At 31.9% G+C, this 25412-nt stretch overlaps 1 protein-coding gene across 1 annotated transcript in view; it reads left to right on the forward strand.

Moving 5' to 3' along the window:
• Positions 1–17823, forward strand: part of Usp5 (ubiquitin specific protease 5) — a 66109-nt gene extending 48286 nt beyond the window's left edge. Inside the window, exons 15-20 of the mRNA XM_035365526.2 lie at positions 294–382; positions 4411–4521; positions 11150–11293; positions 13848–13981; positions 15753–15867; positions 17485–17823. Coding sequence (XP_035221417.1) covers positions 294–382; positions 4411–4521; positions 11150–11293; positions 13848–13981; positions 15753–15867; positions 17485–17663 — 772 coding nt within the window. The 3' untranslated portion in view covers positions 17664–17823. The remainder of the gene's footprint in view (positions 1–293; positions 383–4410; positions 4522–11149; positions 11294–13847; positions 13982–15752; positions 15868–17484) is intronic.
• Positions 17824–25412: the final 7589 nt, after the last annotated feature.

Genomic DNA, 25412 nt, shown 5'->3' on the forward strand with positions numbered 1-25412 from the left:
AAAATATTGTTTCCTTCTGTATAAGACAAAAAGCAAAGCATATTTTTGTCATTTAAAAAATCTTCTGGGTTGCAAGTATGCCACCTTAATTACTAATGTGCATTTGTGGTAGTTGGCAGAAAAAAACAGCTTTAAAACAATTACATCTAATACTATAGTTACAGATGTTAGAAATTGCTCCATTTGTAGGCACTCAGTATAATAATGTTATATTTTGATTTATTTATGTAATAGTTTTCTTATATTTCACTAGATTTTTTTTTTTTTTTTTTAATGTTTTAATTATTTTAAAGGACAACTCGACTGCATACCTTTCCAGACTTTCTGATGTTGCATTTGAAGAAATTTACGATTGGTGATGATTGGGTCCCAAAAAAATTAGGTATCTTATGTTTGTGTTCTGCACAAATAATCATTTGAATCTGATTATAAATGTGTGCAAGAAACAGAAAGAAATAGTTTTCTTGCCTTCAGTTTTACTTACCACATCGTAACTTCTTATCTTCCCTCTCTCTCTCTGTTTCTCTATATAGTGTGTGTGTGTATATATATATATATATATATACCTTAAAATAAAATAATAAAAAAAAAAAAAACCATTTTTGAAGTACATAAGCCATTAAGAAAATTCTGTTAAATTGTCATCATTTTTGTTATTTAATGTCTAATTAATGATAATAAATAACCTGCATAAAAGTTGAAAATATAGTTCATTGAAGTTACAGGTTGAAATTATTTTTTAAAAGAAATCGTAATTTAATGCATTTTTTGGAAGTAATATTTTGTATATTTAAATTAATTTTATTATTATTTAATTCAATGCATTGTGGATATATTTCTCTTTGGAAAAATATCTGATTCACTAATAGTAATATTAATATGCAAATGAAAATAATAACTGTATTTTATTCAAGTCTTGTGCTTTACTTAAATGAATTAGCCTAATCTCCCTCCCTCTTTTTTTCCATAAGCATATTATGTAAAGTAAGCCTACATTTTTTTTTTTTGCAAATTGTTACTAAAATTATTTCTCCATTGTTCAAGAGATACTCTTAACTAAACATTAAATGTTGATAGAGTTTCAAGTATGTGTCACATTTTTAGTTCATGTGATTTTACATTTGCCATTTTTAATCAGATGCAATATATTTGTAAATAGTAGTTTTCCTTGATCTAGACCAGCAGTACTCAACCTTTTGTACCGCCACTACATTTTACAATCATTATTTTTCAATTTCTTTACAGAAATATTTTTAAAAAATATGTTTTGCCATTTGCACAGCCAATTGGCTATTTGTATTAAATGTGCACACATAAAATATATTAGATTAAAAATTGTTTACCATTTTCATTATAAATTTAGCATGAAATTTGGGCCTGTTTAAGAGAGATCAATTTCTTTGTCTGATCTTAGTATCAACCGCAAGTTAGGATCCACAGTTTTGTGCTGTATTTATTTTTCAAATATAACATAGAAGAAAATCTTTGTTCATGCAAATATGTTGGGAAAAATAACAGTTTACACAAATAGGGAATAAAAATTTACTATTCAGCCAAAAAGTTAACGAGTGTGTGATTTTTTAAATCTACAGTTAGAGTTTGATCACAGGAAATTTCTATCAATTCTTCTTTTTCATCGTGAGATTTTTGAATTTAATAGTTAAAAATACTTTGCCTCTTTGCGTACCACGTATTTTTCTCTTGTTTACCACCGGTTGAGAATTGCTGATGTAGACTATAATGTTTAATTAGCAGGGACTTGCACCTTCTGTCAAGGTTCCTTGCATTCATTAAACAGATGTGTATTAAAGGACTAAAAATCACATTCTAAGTTTCCATTATAATTGAAGAAAATTTGTTTGTAGAATGCTAAAATGTTAAAAAAAATTGCTTTCATTTTTTATTTATATTAGCAACAGAATAAAAATATTCAGCAATTAGGCCTTTCTACATAAGGCATTGTTCAGAGAAAGATTTTGTTGTCATAAAGTTTTGTGGTTTATGATATTAAAATGTTGAAGTACATTCAAAAAGTTATCTTGGAAAAATTGGTTCTAAATTTCTTACTTTATGTCTTTCGTGATAATTTTTTCAGCAGCTAAATGCATGAAAATACTAGGCATGATTACTTTTTTTTTAATTGTTTGGAATTATATACATATAGCCATAGGGAAAAAAGAATGTAAAAATTCTAGACTAAGTATATCCATTCTATAAATACATGAACTTCCAACTATCTCTCAGTAGATTATTTAAAGAATGATTGATTTGAGATATTCTGGAAGAAATTTAAAGTTTTCAATACAATTAATCTCACTGCAGAGGTTAGAGGTTAGATTATTTAAATATGGCAAAGTCATGAGGGCTAAAAAGTGGGTTGCCTTTGCAGAAGATTTTCTAAGGAATGCTGGCTAGTATTCACTGCTTTGTCTTTCCCTTCCCCCCCCCTCTCCTCTCTCTCTTTTTTTTTTTTTTTTTTTTTTTTTTAAGTTTGGTTATATTGTTTTTGTATACTAATTCAGACCTTATTATAACATGGAACTTAGCCTGATAAGTTTCAAAATAAATCTAGAAAGACAACATGTAAGTGGTTCTTTTATCACGTTGTCATAAAGTCAGAAAGTTAGAACATTTAGACAAAAACCTTAAACCAATTATTGTGATATATCACGGTCTAATTGTTTAGCAATGAAGCTAGGCTTAGACCTGGTATGATTTTAAAATCACCATGTGAACTATGCTTAATGTGCCTTATTATGTTGCAGTACTGCCGGCTTAAAATTAGTGAAAGAAAGAGAGAATTTTATGTAGAAGTAAAGTAGGATTTCTATTACACGTATAGCATATTTATTTTATTTCTATAATTTTTAATAAAAGAAAAACTGAAAAAATATGTACAAATGAAACAAATACCCTTAACATGAGATGGCAACTCATAAACTGAAAAGGTGTTAAAAATATGAATCTCTCCCTTTAAAAAAAAAGTTTGTGAAATACTTCACAACTTCCTTGTACCTAGCCCAGTACTGAAAAATTCTTGATTTTTGTCACCAGCAAATATGTGTGACATCGCTGAACTCTCGGAATGGAAGACATTAAAAACAGGTTGTCTTTCTAGATTTATTTTGAAACTTATCAGGCTAAGTTACAGGTTAAAATAAGGTCTGAATTAGTATACAAAAACAACATAACCAAACTTTAAAAAAAAAGGGGGGGTGAAGGGAAAGACAAAGCACATGATTACTAGCCAGCATTCCTTAGAAAATCTTCTGCAAAGGCAACCCACTTCTTGGTCCTCATGGCTTCGCCATATTCAAATAATCTAACCTCTAAGCCTTGCAGTGAGATTAATTGTATTGAAAATTTTAAATTTCTTCCAGAATATCTCAAATCATTCTTTGAATAATCTACTGAGAGATAGTTGGAAGTTTATGTACTTATAGAATGGATAAACTCTACAATTTTTACACCCCTCTTTTTTTTTTTTTTTTTTTTTTTTTTTTTTTACTCTATGGCTAAACAATTTTTTCAAAAAAGCCTAGTATTTTTGGGCATTAAACTGCTGAAAAAATTTTCAATAAAGACATAAAGTAAAAAATTTAGGACCAATTTTCGAAGACCAAAACTGAAATACTTAAGTAATAAATTTCAAATAGTCCTATAAATGCAAAAAAGAATTTAATAAATATTAAAATTAAAACACTTCAAACAAGCAATACCCCAATTAAAAAAATCAACGAAATTTAAAGAAAAAGAACATAATGGAAGAGGAATTCAATCAATTTCAATGCCACTTCACCAGGAGGAAGAACGCTAAAATCTCTTTTCCACAAAAATGCTTGCTTTTCTGTATCCAGAATTAGCCGATGAACCATTTCTATGTTTTTTAATTATAATAGGTCACCCGAAAATTCTGACCCCTCCTCAAAGCAAGGAAAAACAAAGTAAATTCTAATCAAAATTCTCCTTTAAATGAAGAGAACTAAATCCATTCAAAGAATTGAAAACAATAGTGAAATACTTTCGCTGAAAAATTCGAATCAAAATTTTACCTTTAATCCTTTGCATACATCTACCGTAGTTTCCACTGGATGCGAAATCCATCTTGTAATGGGTCACATGAAAATAGCGTACATGTGTTTTTTAAAACTAAGAGGAAAAAAACCATTAAAATTTTTGCATTATGCTAATTTTGTTTATAAAGATGTGAATAGTAATATATGAAGATAGAGAATATAAAAAAAAACGCAAAGTATTTCAGAACCAGAATGTGTCCAAATTGTGTCATACACAGAGTGTTAAACAAAGAGAACATTATCCAAAGAATTGAAAACATATGTATGTATACGTCAGTTCATACAAAATTGAATTCATCAAAGTTCTCATTTATTTTGTTCTTTCTGATTAAAGATGTTTCAATTGATGTACCTGAAGTGCTAGACTTACCTACGCTTCGTGGCAGAGGCATTCAGCCAGGTGAAGAAGAATTGCCAGAATCAGGTGCAGACAGATCTGCGGAAGGTACGTACGGTGAAAACCTACTCTTAATTCTGTTAAGTCAGAGTATGTTGATGTTATACACTCCACATACACAAAAGAAAAAAAACTTGTGGAAATATATTGCTGAGCACTATAAATGGTTAGATATGATCTGAAAAAAACAGCAAATTATTGCCACTTTTATTGTTGTAAGCTAATAATGGATAAAATGGTGAATCAAATGCATTTTGAAAAGACTAGTTGTGAATTGCTGAGTAAAATTTTATGAATTCAAACTTAGAGATGAAAAATGCATCTGCAGCTGAATTATAAAGGCATGCGGGTCATGTTCCCACCAAAGTCAAGATTTTAGATTTCTGTCTAGAAAATGCTAGATCAGTAGATATTTTGGGATCCTACAAGTACGGTCGAAAGTCGTTAATCCGGACTCGTCGGGACTTCAGCGATTCCGGATTATCCATTTTTCCGGATTATAGATCATCAGTTTAAATCTCGTAAGATGGCATGCAGAAATTCTAAAATTAAAAATATGAAACCGTAATTTATGAAATAAAGATCAATTACGATCTAAAGGGTATCAAAATTTGCAAAAAGAAAAAGCTTAATATTTATTTGTTTACTTTATTAAACATTTCTTTCAATGTAAGTTGTTTAAGTTTTGCTTTGTTTCATATGATAATACTTTCTCTTTAATTCTATTGAGCAGACATAATTTCTTGTTCAGTTACAAAGTTCCGCTGTTCAAGACCTATAATTGCTGTGTCGAGAACACCGACTAATTTGTCAATCGAAATTTTTTCGTTTTCAATAACCTCTGTCACTTTTCTTCGCTATCGGAAGCGAATTATAATGACGAGGAACTTGTTTTAAATCATATCAAAGAGGGAGCATATCGAAATGAAATACTACATTTGGTAAGGAATTATAAGCCAAATAAAATAAAAACATCTGCGCTGAAGATAAGGATAGTGCTGACAGATCAACTTCAAATTCATTACGCGGCCCGCCGCGGCGTTTCCCCCGCCGAGCAGCGTGAAATTGATAAACAGATTTCGGATTTCAAAACATACTTTCACTTTAGATCCTTTACATATTAACAAATACATATCGGAAATTCTATTTGATATAATCGAAAGTTTAAACTTACTTTTATAAAATTGCTCTTACAGTCTGCAAAAAATAATAAGCCGGATCCAATTCGAAGATTAAGGAACAACGCAATCATCAACATTAACTGAAATAGATAATTAGATAATTTTAGCTTATACGTCCATTATACATAAAACGCGCACGCGAAAACGTATTCTGCACTTGCGCACGCTCACATGCGCAGTCGTAAAAGGTCTTACGCGTAAACGCCTATGCACATGTGTCAACGCGGCGCATGCGCAGAAAGTTTTTAGTTTTGAGGTCCGAATTAACAACTTTTGACTGTAGTACACGTACAGAAACTTCTGAATACCACTGGTGGTTATTGAAAGTGAAACTTTGTAGTGGTTGCAGTGAAGAGATTGTAGTTGATTGCTTATATGAGCATTTGCTCAGATTGTAAAACACAGCAACTTAATTCTTCTGTCAAACTTTTTAAGTGCTATAAACACCATTTTCTAATAATATTTTATTTACAGGAATTTGCGACAATATGCTGTATGTTTTTGAAAGGTACATAGCATATTCGGAAACTAAGTACTGTTTCATTCTAGCACTGTGGTAGGTGTCCCGCGCATGTGCACTAGTCTTTCTTGTTCACTGACTTTCAATTGTTGCTATTTTGGTTGCTCTATGTTGTGTTTTCAGTTTGCTGTGCACATTCAAAATGTTTAAGACAATTAGTTCCCCCACTGACTGTGAGATTCATGCCGTGATTAAATTTTTGAACGCGAGGAATGTTAAACTGGCCAAAATTTATCGTCAAGTAACAGAAGTTTATGGTGAATACACGATAAGTGATGGAATGGTGAGAAAGTGGCTAAGAATGTTTAATGCAGGTCAAACAAATGTCCACGCCGAGGCTCGAAGTGGTCGGCCTTCTGTTGTCACCGATGATTTGGTAAGGAAAGTTGATGAAGCAATTCATGAGAACAGACGCTTCACAATGACAACTCTTTCAGAGGCATTTCAAGAAATTTCACGTACTGTTTTGTTCGAAATTGTGTCTGACCGCTTGAATTATCACCACTGCCAAACTGTGTTCTCGATGGGTTCCAAAAATGCTCACTGATGTTCACAAAACAAGGCGACTTGGTAGTGCCCTGACATTTCTCACGCGGTACAGTGATGAGGGAGAAAACTTTTTAAACCAAATTGTGACAGGTGATGAAACTTGGGTGTGTCATTTCACACCAGAATCGAAACATCAATCGATGGAGTGGAGACACACTCATTCTCCGCAAAAACAAAAGTTCAAAGTGACAATGTCATCACAAAAAATCATGTGCACTGTCTTCTGAGATGGGAAAGGCGTTTTGCATACTGAATTTCTTCCTAGAGGTGAAACCATTAATGCGGCATGATATTGTGAGACTTTAACAAAACTAAGGCGTGCCATTCAAAACAAACGAATAGGAATGCTCAGTAAAGGAATTGTGTTGCTCCATGACAATGCTCGGCCCCATACTGCTGGTGTCACTCAATCGTTAATTCGACAGTTTCATTGGGAGCAGTTCGATCACCCGCCATACAGCCCGGACTTGGTGCTGTCCGACTATCACTTGTTCCTGCATATGAAGCGCGAGCTTGGTGGCAAGCGCTTTGGATCTGACGATGACACGAAAAATGCTGTGGAGTCGTGGTTATCGAAACTGGTGGGAAGTTTCTTTGATGATGGTATACAAAAACTGGTCATCCGCTATGACAAGTGTTTGATCATTGGCGGAAACTATGTTGAAAAATAGTTTAAGACATGTATTTTCATGTAAAAATAAAATTGGATTCGAAAAAATTGTTTACTTTTTTTTTTTTTTTTCAAAATTATACTTAGTTTCTGAATACATCTCGTATATTTCAGGGCTGTGCAAATTACTAAAAGAAATTATATCTAGCTATTTCTGTATTAAAAAAGTGCAGAAAAGCTAAAGATACAGAGAAAATGTTTATTATATAATATTATAAATATGCCATGTTTACTCGCATAACAGTAGCCTTTTTTTTTTTTGCCTATTTTTCATTGTGAAAGTCTAGGTGTGACTGTTATGCGGGAAAATGTACTACAGAATATCGTACTTTTTTGCCGATTTTCTGCTTTAAAACTGGGTGCGACTATTACACGAGTAAACATAGTATTGTAAGCTTTAAAATATTTTATTATATTTAATGATTTGAGTAAAATTCTGAACCGCTTTATCACTAACTTTCCTGTAGATAAAATATTTGTCATTCTTAGGAAGCTAGGATGTTAAAGTCTGTGGCATTGTTGCTAGAACACAATCTTCTTTATTTTCTCCTTATTTATCATTTTAAATTCTTAAAATTTTATTCTTCTTTAAATTTCATTTATTTTATTATTATTATTTATTTATTTAATTGTAAATCTTCTGATGCCTGAGAAGAAAATGCTATTAAGATTTGGCATTGCCATAAAATTAGCTTCACTTAGCAAAAACTAAATTGTTCCCCATGAGTTTTGTGTAGAGGGCTACTAATTGTATGTGTAAGAAATTCTTCATCAATTTCTACCCTTTTCTAGTACCTCTTAGTGAATGGAGGAGCCTGAAACTGATATTTTACTCATTAAATTTTTATTACTATAATAATTTTATCTAGTAACTAATTTTCTAATAAAAAATGCCATTCATAATAAAACAAGGCTGAATGTATATAATAATGGAAAGAATGCTATCAGGATATTTTCCTTGTGATGCCAGTAGTATAAATAAAAGTTGAAGTATATTTTAAGTAATGTTAAAACTCTTGTTGGGTTGTTTAAATGAAGTTAATAATTTGTCTGCCTTCTTCTTTCCACTTTGTAGAATGGATTAGTCTGAACTGTTAATGCTAAGCAAATCCTAGTTCATTTCTATGTAAAATCACTGTTTTTCCTTAGTTTGTAAAATGAAATATAGTGAATTAGTACATCTAAGTTAGCCTTTATATACTAATGTTTAATAATAACTAATAACCAAAGCTAAAAAATATATTATTTAGAAATAATTATTACTGAGTTTATATTTTTAAAGTAGCAACTTGGAAAGAGAAATGTGATAACTGTCTCATTCTATTTAAACTGCAGTAATAATAATCATATGTGAAACTGCCCAAATTCTTGCATTTGTTTCACATGTCATTTTAAGTGCTTTTTCTTGACATTTAACAAGTCTATGGAAATGCTCCTGAGATATTCTGTCAAGCACCTTCTAAAATTTATTTCCTATAGATCAGTTATGAGAAATGGTGATCAACAATAATCATTTTCAAGAGTGGTGCACATGTACTCAATGGGATTATAGTCAGGGCTCTTCAATGGCTATTTCAGCAAGAAAATTCAGCAGAATGCTTCTCGAACCACATGATAGTCAACCAAGATCTGTGATAGAAGCAGTTATCATGTTGGTGTACTCCAATTTCATCCATAGGGCAGAAAAAATTGAAGGGATGCATGTGGTCACCCAGGAGATCTGCACAATAGCTGTGATTTTTCATAGTTTCAAAATGTCATGCTAGGTGCATGGTTTCATGTGGCTCTCGCTAAAATCTTCAGTCATTCGAAATCGAGACTTATTACTCCATGCTACTCATTCCCAATCATCAGTGGTCCATTATGATATTTTAGTTTTTGCTAGATTTTTAGGGTCATGGCATACAGTAAGGAGCAATACTAATGTTGCTTTGAATCAGCAATTCTAATGCTGCTTCTAGTAAGTCTTGAGCCAGAATTGAGGTAATGGTTATGCGGTAAAATAATATGGAAGGAAACAAAACAGTTATTGTTTATGTGGATGAAATATCATCGCTGTTGAGCTAAGAGTATAAATTTCAAATTGAACAAGCTTAATTCAAAACTGGTTTAAATACCAGATGTATTTTAAATTTAAGTAGTTACTTGTAGACAAATTTTAAAAAATGAAATTAAAAAGAATTATGTATGCATCAGATTATATAGAATACAAAATGCAGAGAAACCAATGACCATGTTAAATCTGAAAGTAAAACAAAAATTTTTAGAACATAAATAAGTATCAGTAGTGAACATTCTAAAAGTTTATTATGTTCTAAATAAATGCACTAAAGCATGATATCATTTCAATAATATAGACCCTAGCACTATGTATTTCTAGAACTCCACATAATTTATACGTACAAGAATATTTTCATAGCAGTTTATCATAACTTTTTCTTCCCAGTTGTATTAAATCATTTCAAAATGACCGATTGTGTTTTAAATTCCTGTTTAATTAGTTACAGAAAACAAGTTTAAATTTCATAACAGAAGAATGCAGTTTTCAATTGTAAATTTTCCAATTAGAAACCTGTATTCAAATTTTCTAGATCATTACCACTCACACAGATTTTGTCCATATCTGAAATATTTTGATCTAAAATTACCATCGGGAAACCATTACATTACAAAGATTTGAAATTGCCATGTACAAGACCTTTTTCAAAATGTTATTTTACTTTGCCTCATTTTTTAACATAGAAGAGTAGTTCAGTATTAATGCATTGTATGTAATTTTATCTTTTTCTAATTTCTAGGAAATCTGAAAAAGGGACAATTTTTTTTATTATTATTATTCATTTTTTAATCATTATTATAATAAAGAAGTCTTCTTGAAATTCCAAGATATTAAAAATGTTTTTTACTTTACTTTGTAATTGTAAATAATACAGATGCAAATATGAGGATTTAACTGCAGAAGCTGCTTATTGACTGAAAATGTTAAGCTTTCTCAATTCAATAAAAGAAGGTACATAATAATAAAAATATTAACTAAACTGAAAATTTTATCAAGTCTGAAATGATGTCTTTATATATACATTTAATCAAAGTACTTTGTATAAAAACATTTTTCATTGGTATGTTTTAAACTATATTTTTATTTCATTTGTTTTAATAATGAAGTTTTTAAACTTGGAATATGAGTTTTAATCATTGGTATTGTCCAAATTTTTTCAAATATTGATTAAGCTTTCTTTTGTTAGTTTTAAAATTAAAATTTACTAATGGCATTATTTCTTGATTTCTGTGTAATCCATGTCTCATGTAACATCAAATACATATATTAACCAGTTTTGTTCTGTAATGAGATAATGTGTTTTGTTATCTGGGTGCTGCATAATTTTGATTCAAGCCACAATTATAAATTTTCTAGGCTGTTGTTAAAAGTGCTAAATTAATTTTATGTTTGAAATATGTTCTTGTTTTGAATCAGCTCAGTTGGCATGTGATTAACTATTTTTTGTGAGCCAATACAAAATCACTATGTATAATGTTTAAATTTTCTGGGTTAAAATTTATAAAAAATTTGTACTCAATTTGAAAAATAGTTACAGCAAACAAGTTACTCACAATTCAAGGTTTCACTACATTTTTTTAAAGCATTTGAAATGAATATGAAATTTTTAGCCACTTAATAATAATTGTAAAAAAAACTTATATTATTATTTTCATTCTGTTTCTTTTATGTGGGTATATTTGTTTCATTTGTTTCAGAATTTGTGTATAATGAAGCATTATTGTATCAGTTATCTGATATGGGATTTCCTCTTGATGGTTGCAAAAGAGCTCTTTACTATACACAAAATGAAGGAATTGAAGCAGCCATGAATTGGGTCATGGAACATATGAATGATGAAGGTACTTTATTTTTGTTGTTTATAATGTGTATCGTATGAAATGTGGGTGATTGAGTAAGTGCCACCAAGGAAGACCACTGACCTGGCCTTAACCTCACAGTGTGTTATCTTCCTGGCAGAAACCATATACTCTCTGCTCCGGGAGCGAAGCCGATTAGACGGCTAAGAGCCTCATAAAGTCTACATGTAAGCTTGGACCTTGTTTGTGGAAAAAGTATCCTGTTAGGAACTACTTAAAATTAAGCAAAAAAGCAATCAAAAGACTGTTAAAAATCGCTGTTAGAATAGACAGAAACTTGTGTTATATATCATTGATCTTGCATGAAGGAATACGGTAAATATTAAAAACGTTTAAAAATAGGCATCTCATTAGGTGTCCTTCAATATATTAAACTGATAAGTGGAAGGTATGTCGTAAAATCTTTAAAATTTCTCTCATTTTATTTTTATTTATTTAGTTTCCCTCTTTTCTTAATGTTCATTTTTGTACAATTTCATATAACTGGTTTGCATATTTCTAAGAAATTTAATATATTGTGTGTGTATATAATATATATATATACACAATATATGAAATTTATATATATGTATATATATAGATTTGTTTTCAGAATAGTACAGATTTTGAGATTATTTTTGTAATGAAAATGCTTTCAAAAATATAAAAGGAGTATATTTGCATAAAAACTTTATATAATTTAGTCTTTTCATTTTTCATATCATGTTACATTCATTGCACTGCTAAATTGCTATCATCTTACTTAATCATGCACAAGGCCTAGAAGTAAAAATTATGTTGTTTAGTCTTTTAATCATACTTAGCAAATTACTAGTTCTGTGAAATGGTACTATTCCAAGTGATATAAGAACTTTAATTTATTGTTCAAATTTTAATATTGCATATACACTGGTTATCATAAATTAAGGAAAAATCACAATTACTGAAAAAGTTACATGTAGAATTTTATGAAACTTACTCATAATATACAACAGATAGTAAGGTATCAAATAACATAAAAATAAATTACCAGACAATTATGGTAGTATAGAAATTAGCACATGTATAAAATGAACAAATCGAAAATGTCAGTTTGCTACAGTAAAAGTACCTTCAATATGGAATATAATCACCTTTAGAAGCAATACAGCACATTCAGCGATGTGTGATGCTTTCAATTATGCGGTCTATCAGTTTCATAGGAAGCGAGAGCCATTGCTCTTGCAAAGCAGTTGCAAGCGCGGCAAGGGTCTAAGGGGGCGGATTGAGAGCAGCTACACCTCTCCCTAAAGCATCCCAAACATGCTCGATAATTCAAGTCCGGGGATCAAGCTTCCCACTCCATGCGCATAATTGTTTCCTGTTGAAGATAATCATATAAAATGCGAGCTCTGTGTGGTCTTGCATTGTCGTCCTGTAACAGGAAAGCATCACCTATTGCCCCGTTATATGGGCGCACATAAGCATCAAGGATGTCATTGCTATAAACGTGAGCATTCACGGTTTCCCTTGGAAAAACATGTAGGTCTGTGCGTTACCCAAAGAGATGCCACCCCAAACACGGACACTGCCTGTTCCGTATGCATCTCTTTCACAGATGTGTGACGAATGATAACGGTTTCCAGGTTCTCTCAATATCAAATAATGCCTACTATTGCATTCCAGAGAATAGCCCTCCATTGCTCAGGCATCCAGTGGACATGTCGTGCCCACTGCAAATGGTTCGTCCTATGGCGTGACTTGAGCAGCACGCAAATGGTTGTTCGCCTCACATACAGACCACCTTCATGAGGCCTTCTATGCACAGTTGATGTTGACACCAACCTTCCAGTGGCTGCAGCAAGGGAGGATCTAAGAAGAGTCGGAGTAGCGGTTCTATTCTTGAGTACACATAATGTCAAATATTGGGCATCAGCACTCGTCGTAGCAGTTGGCCGTCCTTAGCTGAACCTCCTAGGTGCCGAATCTGTAATTTGAAATTGCCTCCAAAGTCAATGAACCACAGAAGAACTCACATTTAGCCATCTGGCCACTTCTGTTTGACTTTGTCCTGCCTCTAGTATCCCAATCGCTTTCTGTCGTAGTTCTGCAGGCAAATGATACCTGGAGATCATTGTTATGAATTGGTTATCTGATTTCTGATGTCACTATCACAGTGAAATATGTGAACTTGCTCTCAAACATGGACTTTTATGCTCCTCGCAGGTGACGTATTCCGAGTGCAGCGCCACTAATTTGCATATTGGAGTTTTACTCAGCTACTCTTACTTGGCAACATATTCAAATTTTACACGGTTTGGCTTATTTTTGAGGGAGTTATCACTATTTTTGTGATTTTGTATAGGGATGGTATTTTTTGGGGGGAGGGGCGGTTGGCAGTGCTTCATTACTTTTGTATAGTGACAAGCACAAGAGAAAATAATATTTGTATAGTAACTTAATAAAACAGTATCCTACATAATGAATGCCATGGGTTGTGTTTGTTACAGGAGACATTGCTGTATATCGAGTTTCATTGCCATTATAATTGCTATTTATGCTTTATTTTATTTTCTAGATTTCACAGATCCTTTTTGCATACCTGGGTCAAAGAAAATTAATCCAGATTTTACACCTAATCCAGAAGCTGTATCAACCATTGTTTCCATGGGTTTTGTCCCTGCACAAGCTACAAAAGCTTTAGAAGCAACGGTAATTTAAATTTAATATTTTGACATTTGGTAGTATGTGATAAAAAAAGGTATCAAAACTTATAATTATTTGCAACTTATAAATTTAATCAGATTCAGTTTGCTGTTCTATGTTAAATAGTCAGAATTTTTTGTTGTAAGAGTGAAATGAGAAGCGTATAATTTTATGGTTGATTTTTGACTTTTACCATTGCTGCCTATCTGAGAAGTGACTAAGTAGGTAAAGCTAAAGAAAGTTGATAGTTTTGTTCTGCCTTCAATTCCTGCCAGAATCTGTTTCTTATGGTGTCTCTCTGATTTACTGTGTGATTTATATGAGTCAATTTTCTTAAGAAAACTCTCCACAAATGCCCGCTTTCTTAAACATATAGTCACTGGCATTTGTGAAAGTTTAAAAAAGAGATCAAGAGACTTTCAATAACATGATAATTGCATGTTATTTTTACTTCTGTTTAAAACGAGTTTTCAACTTGTCAACGTAGAGCATTTTATTTTTAACATCATTCTAATCATGTACACATTTTATTCTTCAATGCGAATGTTGTATTTTTGTGTTGTATGAAAATGTTTGAGAATATCTGATCTATTGAAGGGATCAAAAATTAATTTTAACATTTGATCTAAATAAACTGATGGACACCTAGTTGAGTAAGATTGTGTAATAAACTGAATACATAATTCCAGAAATTTACTGTAATTTTTTATTGGTTCTTTCATTAGCTTTAGCAAAAAGTGGAAAGTTATTAATAAACGATACTTTGATCTTATCGCTAAAGTCGCTGAACACTGGTAGTTCGGTCTGAGGTTCGAATCTCGCGAACGGGCTGGCTGAATGTGAGTTTTCATGGCTTTCCCCATGTGTAACGTGTAGACAAGCCAGTTTCTCTTAGAAAGTCCTCCATAAAGGCATCCCTTCCCTTAGGCAGGTAGCCCTCAATGCTTTGCCATAATCACGTGCACACACACACACACACACATAAATTGATCTTATCTTCCTTTGTATGAGTGTATATATGTGCTTTAGGATGTAAAAACAAATTATCGTGCTTGAAATAATAATGATTTGGTGAAGTCTAAATAAAGGAATTAGAGTTAAAATAGCCTCACCAAAGCAAATAAAGGAACAACGAGAGCATGTAAATGGATATACAAATCTTGTGAATCATAATAATTAATATGCTACCAGAGGATATTTTTTTCCTTTCCTTTCTTATTAGCAAAGCAATTTAACTGAAATGGAATTATAAATGCACAGCGATTCCTTTCTAAAATGGTCACTCTCAGTTTCAGATGATTTTGAACTTTCATGATCATTTTCTAGAATTGATCTTCAGTGCTAATATTTGTTCTGAAAATTACTGGTCATTTTCCTTAGTTATTACTTCTTATTATTCTTTCTGTGATTATTAACATCATCTTTAAAAATTAATTGTAAGTTTTTTTCCTTCATTTAAACAGTAAAATCTCATTTTATGTTTTATGCTTCTCTATTTAAATAAAAATTTTTAGGTATCAGCATGCTGTAAATTTGAATAAAATAAAAATAAAAAAAGAAGTAAAATTTGTACTGAAAGTAATTTGTAAGCAATTAAAAGTTTTCCTGCAAGAACTGCACTACATATGAATATTTTTAAATAAATTAAAAACTGATTGTGCAGTCAAGTATAATCACAAAATTCAGTGGTTTTCTTGGATGCATGAACATATTCAAACTATATGTTAATTTTAAGGATAAAAATATATAGTTAATATAACAAAAATTCATATTTTAGAATAATGATTTGGAAAGAGCTATTGATTGGATATTTAGTCACGCTGAAGAAATGGAGACAGATTCTCCTGAAGCTGAAGTGCCAGTAAAAGCTCAATATCGGGATGGAGTAGAAAGTAAGAGTTATTTTTATTAGTTCTTTAAAATGAAAATTCAGTATCACCATGTTGATTTTTTTCGTAAATAGCGTTTCATTTGTGAGATTTTTTTTTAAGGAAATTTTAGTACTTGCTTTTAAAATACACTGACTACCAATAAGTATTTGGACACCTATGCAAATGATGATATCTGTGGGCCCAAGGTACGCCACGGATTACGTCGGTATATATCGTGTAGGAAAAGCATCGGCTTTAGTCGCATGCAAGATGCCTTGCAGTTCGGAGCTCTCTGATTTCGGGAAAGGTATAATTATCGGGTATCACAAATGTGGCCAATCCTTAAGGGACATATCTAGCGATCTGAAGTACCTAATATCGACAGTGGCCTATGTGATTAAGAAGTGGAAGGTGAGGGGGTGATTGTCGGAATGTGCCCCGAGTCGGCAGACCAATGAAACTGGGGGATAGAGACCGATGAGTGCTATTCAGAGAAATTCGGAAGAACTGCACCCAACTGATAGCCCTCATCCGCGAGGAGTTTCAACAGGCATCTGGGAGTATTGTTTCAATGAATACCATCCATAAGGAAGAACATCTGCTTGGTTTTCATGGTTGTGCTGCTGCCCATAAGCCTTTGATCACTAAGTCCAACCACACTGCTCGGTTAATGTGGTGCAAAGCACATCGAAATTGGACCGTAGATCAGTGGAAACGGGTTTTTTGGAGTGACGAATCAAGGTTCACCCTTTAGCGTTCGGATGGCAGGGTCTGGGTTTGGCGTCTACCTGGAGAACGTCTCCTGCCAGAATGCATTGTGCCAACAGTCAAGTTCGGTGAAGGTGGAATTATGGTCTGGGGTTGTTTCTCCTTATATGGGCTGGGACCCTTGGTCCCCATTCATGGTAAGCTCAACTCTGATGCCTACTGCACTATTTTGGATGGCAATGTGCTTCCTACTTTGTGGCAGTTTTACGGGTTGGACCCCTGTTACTTTCAGGACGACAATGCCAGTTGTCATGTTTCGATGTTAACCAAGGCTTGATATGGTGCCAATGGAGTTTATCGAATGGACTGGCCTGCCCAGAGTCCAGACCTGAACCCTATTGAGAACCTCTGGGATGAGTTGCATCGCCGAATTCAGGGGTGCACTACCCTTGCAAAATCGGTGAAGGAACTTCTATGTCTTCTCCAAGCTGAGTGGAAGAAAATACCACTAGCTGTCATACAAAGACTTGTGGAAAGTATGCCCCGGACGGTCCACGCTGTAAATACCTCTCGGGAAGGCTCTACCAACTATTGATTTTGAATAAAGTTAGGTTTTTTCCTATCACAGGTGTCCAAATACTTATTGGTAGTCAGTGTATTTAGACATTATGGTTGCTGTTTTTTCACATGACTAATAAATTGGTAAATTTTATTTATTTGGTATTTTATATTTTGATTTTTTTTGTTACAATTATAAGTATATTTAAATATGTGTGTATCATCTTTCATTTGCGCATTTTGTATTTATTATGTATTTCTTTTGAAGTTGTAGAAAGTAATATGATTATAGTATAATATATTTTTGAATCAATTAAATGAAATATTGTATATTTTTGTTGTTTGGAGCATTAATTATTCTTCCCCCCCCAGAATATAGGCTGGTTGCATTCATCAGTCATATGGGAACGTCAACTGTTGCTGGACATTATGTGTGTCATATTCTTAAAGAAGGCCGTTGGGTTATTTACAATGATAATAAAGTGGCCTTGTCTGAACATCCTCCAAAAGATTTAGCTTACTTATACTTTTATGAACGAATGTCATCTTGAACTTAGTAATTTATTATTCATCAGTGAAAGAAAACTAACTGATGTGTGTATATTTCAAATTTGTAATATTTACTAAATTATGAGGTTTCTTCCCATGCTGCTTGCTAGAAGCTGTAATTATTATTTTTAACTAATAAATGTACAGCTGCATTGCCCTGCACATGCTCTATTGCATTTAATATTTAAATAATTCTGCATAGTAAGATTAATCACTTACAACTCATATTGTAAAAAACTAATTTTCAAAAACCACTCTTACACAAATGAAGTAAAGTTTTTTTTTTTTTTTTTTTTTTTTTTTTTTTTTTTTTTTAAGTTTTAAAACCTGGGACTAATTTTGAACATTGTGTATTTAGTTTTGATGATTTACTTCCAAACTAATTGAAGTATTTATTTGGTTGCTGCCTATAAATAGCTGTTACCCCATTGCTTCATTTTGGGAGTTATTAAATATGCTAGCTTCAAATTATTTTTTTTAACAAGTTTCTTGCTTCTCATATCAAGTGCTATTAAATGAAAGTTTATTATTTAATGTCCAAACCACACAAATGGCTGCAGAGCTACTATTAAGCTGACATCATGTTTTACATATTTTGTAAAGTTCATATAATAAAAATTTGTAGAATATTTACAGATGGTTTCCATTAACTTTTACAAAGCAAAACCTGATTGATTCATTATAATTACTATGTATAAACAATATTAAAGCTAGTTTGAACCAAAAAATTGAAGCACATGTTTGAATGTAATATCAGGTAGCTAACACATCTCCTTTATACATTAACATAATAGCTTTTTGATGAGTATATTTAAGTAAAAAGTACTTCTTAATTTTAAATGAAATGATAACCATGTTTAAAATGCGATTGCTGTCACTAATGTTTATTCATGTTTATGTGCTCTAAAAATTCATCATCGCTGAATGCATGCTTCATTCCCAAAATATAACACATTATTACTTTTTGGAGATTATTTGAAATCGGTAGTTGTTGCGAATAAACCATGAATCTTTGAAGCACTAAAAATAAACATCGATTGCTGCATTTAACCCTGAGTTATTGCATAGTTTCATCAAACACTGGATTTGTCGAACTCTTTCATGTGCACTAAGTCAAGGTGGACATCTAAATAATGCTATATGCAAAATAAATAAAAAATTTGATTTTATCTGACAGTTTTTAATTTATTTTATTTTAAAATCATTTCGTTCTTAAGGGAAGACCCTTTATATATGGCTATGGAAGTGACGAATAGTTTATGCTTTATGTTGCATCAGTGAAAATATGCATATAATTGGGATACTCCTTATATAACTAGATAAAACTATAGGAAAAAAAGCAAACAAAAACTAAAATTTAAATACTTTTTACAAAACATAATAGAGATACTTTATAAACATTGAGCTGCTATAGATAAAAAGATACTAATATAAGAAGGTAAATATATTAAAAATTAGCAGAAATTGACTGTATTTAATTCAATGATACATGCTGGTTTAAAGCAGAAAAATCCAAGTTATCAAAACTTGCAATTATAAATTAAAAGAAAAGTGTAGTATAAAAAGCTAAACATTTAGGTAACAGTAAACCAAATGTAAATCATTTTCTGAAGTTTTTCATCTTCTTGCTCTGCGTGGAAAAGATTATAATTTAATTCATTTTCTCCTTCGTAATATTTATCTTATATATAAATTTAAGTGTTAAATTCCAGATTCATGAATTGTTATTCATCATGAAATGAAAAAAAAAATTAAGCACCTGAACAAATATATATATATATATATATGTAACTAAAACTGGTTAATCAGTGAGATAGTTACATCTGCAGTTCAACAGTGGTTAGGCTTATGTTATTATGGTAGAACTGCATGTCATTTTCAATACTTAGCCTGCTTTGTGTGTATTTTAAAGCAGTTAACAATATAAAACTAATCTCTGATGTTGATCTGTATTAGTGATGCCAGTTTTGTGTGTTCCCAAAAAAAAAAAAATTATTGCAAATTGTGAAAATATCATTTCTCTCCAAAGTAAATTTAAAAACCACCTGTTTTGCAAATTTTGTGTGAGGTTATTGCCAGAAAGTTGTAATTCATTCAATTTTGTACAGTCTTTAATTGTAAAATATTTACTGCTTTAAATTTGAGCTTTCTTATGTTTTAATTCCTTAACTTAAAAGCTTGAGAATGATTGTATATCTTGACAACATCTTGTTTATAAATTTCTACTCTGAGTAAATTTGTTGCATTGCGTTTGTTACAAATGTTGCTGCAAGATGACACAGGATGTTTACTTTGATCAGTTTTTGCAGATACATGAAGTGTTCTAAAGAAGTCAAAGTTAGTAGTTCTAATGGCCATGTGCTTACCCTTGGTATGGTCTGCCTTTTTTCTTTTTGATTTTGTAGTATGGAGAATAATGAAGAGTTTGACATAAAATTTAGTGGGTCAGAAAGTGGCACTTCTAATTCTGGCAGTGTAAATAAGCAACAACAGAACAAGAAAGTGATTTCAGCAATGTTAGTTTTTCCAGCATTAGATTATAGCAGGAAATACACTTGTCTATAGCATTGCCAAGATTTCCCATTACTTAAACACCTTGAAGATTTCCTATTACTTAAACATCATTAATTTTTACTCTTTAGCAAAAACACTATAAATAGTTTTGAAAGAGATTTGAGCAAAATATTTGCATTTAGGACATTTTTACTCTATGTGGTGTTATTTTTTGAAAGCAACGAATGTACTTGGGATTTTAATGCAACCTTTTTTCAAGACTTTCTAATTACCCCTTAAATGAACATTTTGTCAAATTGCTATTTGCAGTAAACTTGCTTCATGTGTAGGATGGTTCATTGTAATCAACTTATATTCTGTGCAGCAATTTTAGCAATAACCTTTTACTAATAATTAATATGCACTTTCCACTATGCATAAAATGGGAATGGCCATAATAATATATCTGAAATTATGCTTTTTAAATTACTGTAAAATATTTTTGATTGTTTGAAAAATCATGATGCATTTTTCCTATGTTCTTGAAAGGACCTTTATTTATATAAAGAACAGAGCAGTCTATAGTATATTGCCCGTGTTTGCTTTCTTTTAATGAGCTTTGTAATTCCTCATTCACAAAAGAACCTAGCTTTATCACTGAAAAGTTGAACAAGGTGTTGAGTTATGGTCTCATCTGAATTGAATGTTATATCATGAAAGAAATTTTGAAGAGAGCAAAACAAATGAAAATCTGACGGCACAAGAATCTGAGGGATCAAGAGTATGATACATGTGGCAACACTTTTCAGCCAAACTTGAATGATTTTTGTCAGGTGATCAGACTTAATAGGTGTTGCATTTTTGTATGGAATGCAATTCCTGTATGATTATTAAGCTCTGAAAGTTTCTGGAAGATGGGTTTGTTGAAACTGTCTAGTTGATGCTAACACACATTCGAACTGATTTGTTGGCTCATTGGTAGGAGCTTGGAAACAAGACCACACACATGTTTGATCACTAACAAAAATTACTGTCGTTTGGATGAATAATGTTGCCATGCATGTCACCTGATCTTGTATCTTCAAATTTTCACTTGTTTTCACAAAATTTCTTTTGTGGTATAACATTCAATTCAGACGAGGCCATATATCAATACATTGTTCAGCTTTTCTCTGATAAAGCTAGGTTCTTTTGTGAATGAGGAATTATTATAATGAAATAAAGATAAAAGTTATCCAACAAAAGAAGCAATATACTAATGACTGCTTACTGTTATTTATATAAATAAAGAACCTTTAAAGAAAAAATGCTTCATGACTTTTCAGACAACCCAATATATATCTAGTTCCCGTTTTAATAATCTGAAACTAACACTTGTACTGAAAGATAAACTTTTTTCCATGCCATTTTTAATTTTTGTATTAGTAAACAAAAATAAAATAATTTTTTATTATTGTGAATAATAAAATCCTCTGATTAAAACAATAGACTAGTAGTTTCATCTTGTATTCTGTTTCTGAAGACTGAAGTAGATTCTTAGATGAGTGTTCATCACTTGTGATAAAAATATGGGTCAGATTCTCTTATGAGAAGGGTCTTCCAACATTGAACTCTCACTTTTTTTCAAAAAAATTTATATTGGTCTTCTCATCTAAAAATATATATCTGAGGAAATAACCTGCTATGTGAAAAATGAGATTTAAGTGCAGTTTTATTTGATGACTTTTCCAGATTTTCAAAATGCAGGTCTGAAAATTTGGAAAGTAAGCAACTGATCATTTCATGCAATAAAAATATAAAATAATAAATGACCTAAATATTTTTATTTTCTTCTTCTTCTCTTGCTGATTCACAGTAATGTGATAAGATGACAGATAATTTTTGGAAATTTAATCTGAAAAATAAGCTTGAATACAAGAAAGTCTGGAAGTTATGTATCTTAGTGTGGAAATATGTCTCGTATTGTAGATCAGCTGGTTTTGGTTCGTGGAGCCTTTGGCCCTACTCTGTCGTGCACATTAATATTGTTAGGGGGAGAAAGAGGAGAAGTAACTTTGGAATTTGCCATATCTCAATTTATTCTCATGTAACACCCATGCTGTTGTAAAACTTAGCTTTGCAGAAACTATTTGCATTACAGCAGATTATCAAGAGCAGCAATAAAATATATCGATATGATAAACACAGTACTTTGAATTTTATCATTAGTATTTAATTAAAATATGTATTCATTTCATTATTATAATCAGTTTTTTGTAATTCATAATTTTTATGATTCGTCACAGAAAACAGTTTCAACCTTGCTAATTACAGTACACTGTATTACAACAGTAGACCAAAATTAAGAGATTGCATATAATAACATATTAATGTTTAATGAGACACATTTGGTTGCATTATTTTCAATTCATTGCTGATAATTGCAAGCAAATGTCTTTGCATTCAAGTAGCTTCTGCATTTTGTTTTGGCACAATATTGTTGGGTATTCATTTAAAGTGTTTCTTTACGTCACTAGATGGCACCAGGGATTCCACTAGTGAGAGAAAATTTAAACTTCTTTGTTGTTGTTATAATAGACAGTAAGTTTTCTGTTTAGATTCATGCCAGTATGGGTGTGCAGTTGATTTTATAGCCAAGACTAGGAAAGAGATAGTGGCCGTATATGAAATAGCATTTAATTAGGAATTAATTATCTGTTTTTCCTTTTCAATGTTTTATGAGAATTAAAATGTGGTATTGAAAAATAAATTGTGTTTTCCGTGGAGAAGGCTCTTCTATTTAAATGAGACGTCACGTTTCCAATCCCTACACACCGAAATACGTAAATGAAGCTCCCCCCCCCTTATTTTCAAAGCAGATTAATAGCAGAACCTGCATACGTCAGTGGAAGCTGACAGCTTCGATCAGCATTAGTTGATTAATTACAAATACTAATTTTGCTTTCATAGATAAAACTGAATTTTTCTTATAAATGCAGTCAAAACTCCCATAGACTTACAGCAGATTATCGTTATATAACGTAATTTTTATAAAACGTAATTTTTAGTTTGCGTGTGAAGTCTCTTACTCTGCAGTGTTTGAGATGGGTGGTGTTTATTATTTATCTCACCAATGACAACAACTACAAACATTCAGAACCAAGTTATCTAGCACCTTCTCTTGAGCTATAGAAAAATACTCTTGTCATGTGTCTGTTCGAGATGCATCTGAATATTTTTTGCATTTCTTCACTGTGGATGTTTTTCATTCAAAGTAAGGAATTGATATCTTCCTTTTCCATGCACTTCAACTAATACATAAATACTCTTAAAGGAAAACATTTCAGCATTTGCAACAAAACCTATGGCATTTTTTATGTGCAATGACAGATTAATTTTGCTAAAATTATTGGCCAAATGTTCCAGTTATCATACTTAGGTTTCATTATTTAACCCTCCAAGAATTATGGATATAATATTCTGCATGGAAGGGATAGTGTAAAAGTTTTGGATGTGTCCCGTTGTTGGTTTCTACAAGACATGACTCCATGTTGCTAATACAATCAACTTTATTAACACAACTCATTCATAAAAGCACAGAAGTTACTACATGATACTCGAACCTTACAAAACTTGTGGTTAAGGCTATGTGGTGGCACGGGTAGCTATTATGAAACAATGAAATCGGCTGGCGACATGTACAGCCGAACATTTTCACTGTAACAGTAAACATAAGAACTTTGTTGTTTTATCATCAAGCACATACAGTCAAACAACAATATCTGAAATTTCATTTCAGTTGGTTGTGCAGCTAGGCCGCTAAGAATTCATATATCAGAGAAGTTTTTTATGCCCATCCCCTAACCCATTATTTTCACAGTTGTTGGTCTTAGTGATGTAATTCCAGTTGCAGAAGCAAGATAACCACAGAGTATCTTCCCAGTGACATAGTCATGAAACAGAAGGGGTTGATTACAAGATTTGAATAAAAGTTAAACTTTTAAATACACATTGAAATGTATATATAAAATACCTGACATATAAATAGTGAAATACATGTAATAATATAACTTAAAATTCTAATTGAAATATATAACGATACAGTACATATTGTAATTTAACAAAATTAAATAAAAGTTAATAAAATAAGAATTTTAGAAAACTCCCAAACATATAGAAAAAAAATTGAAGTATTCATACATTGTAAGTTCTATAGCAGATAAATAAGAGAAAAAATATTCAATTATATCACAGTGATCAGTCTTGGGGAAAAGGACGCTATGTTCACTGAAAGTAGGTATTTGTTTTGGAGCAATGTTTGTCTTCAAATTTCTTGATAAGGAATCTGAGGAATTATATGTCTATCTGTACGTTCTGGCAACATGCTGGTTTTATACAACCGATTGAAACTTTTTTTTTTCCTCCTATTCAGCTCAATAATAAAATTTTTATCTGTTTGTTTAATAGCAGTATAAGGTCCAGTGTAAGGTGGAGTTAGAGGAGGTTTAACAGAATCATTCCTTAGAAATACATGAGAATAGGTGTACATAAATTGATAGATGAATATGCTTAGAGGTTGAAACTGGTCTGAGTGAATGCATGACTGATCGAAGCTGTGAAACATAAGATTCAGAAGAACGTATAGAATAAGTAACACTCAATATATCTGAGGGTAAGTGTGGTACCATAAACAAGTTTGGCTCATGTAGCATTTATATCGTTTTTAATTGCACATCTTACACTCAGAACTTCAGTCCATTTTTAGATTGTTATGAGCCATTATTATACTTTTAAGCTGCCTCTGAAATCTTTCATTCAGCCCATTGGAATGAGTAGCAGTTTGAATGTGGTGTGTACCCAAAACCTTAATCAAACCCTTAAATAAATAAGATTCAAAATTTCGGCTTTGATCAATTGTTATTGATTTGGGAAAGTCAAATCTAGCTAAAGTGTACTAACACTTTAATCTGAGCAGTCATGTCAGCAGTAGGTGTAACTTCTGGGCCATCTTGTGAAGCGATCAATAATTGTCATGCTTAAACTGTAACCTTCGAAGCCCAGTGGCTAGCACGTTGCGCAACAGCACCACAGGTCCGGGGTTCTATTCCCAGGCTAGGCAAGGTCGACTCAGCCTTTCATCCCTTGAGTGGGTCGATAAAATGAGTACAAAGTTCGCTTGGGAACTAAACACCAGGGGTCTTGCGACAAACTGACCACTTGTCCAGGGCATATGCTCATGCACCCTGGAGCCCACGGTCAAGAAAGCAGATATAGGGGGT

The sequence above is a fragment of the Stegodyphus dumicola genome, chromosome 1, assembly GCF_044657685.1.
Source record: "Stegodyphus dumicola isolate Sdum_Otavi_A_Nest chromosome 1, ASM4465768v1".
NCBI classification, from domain to species: Eukaryota; Metazoa; Arthropoda; class Arachnida; order Araneae; family Eresidae; genus Stegodyphus; species Stegodyphus dumicola.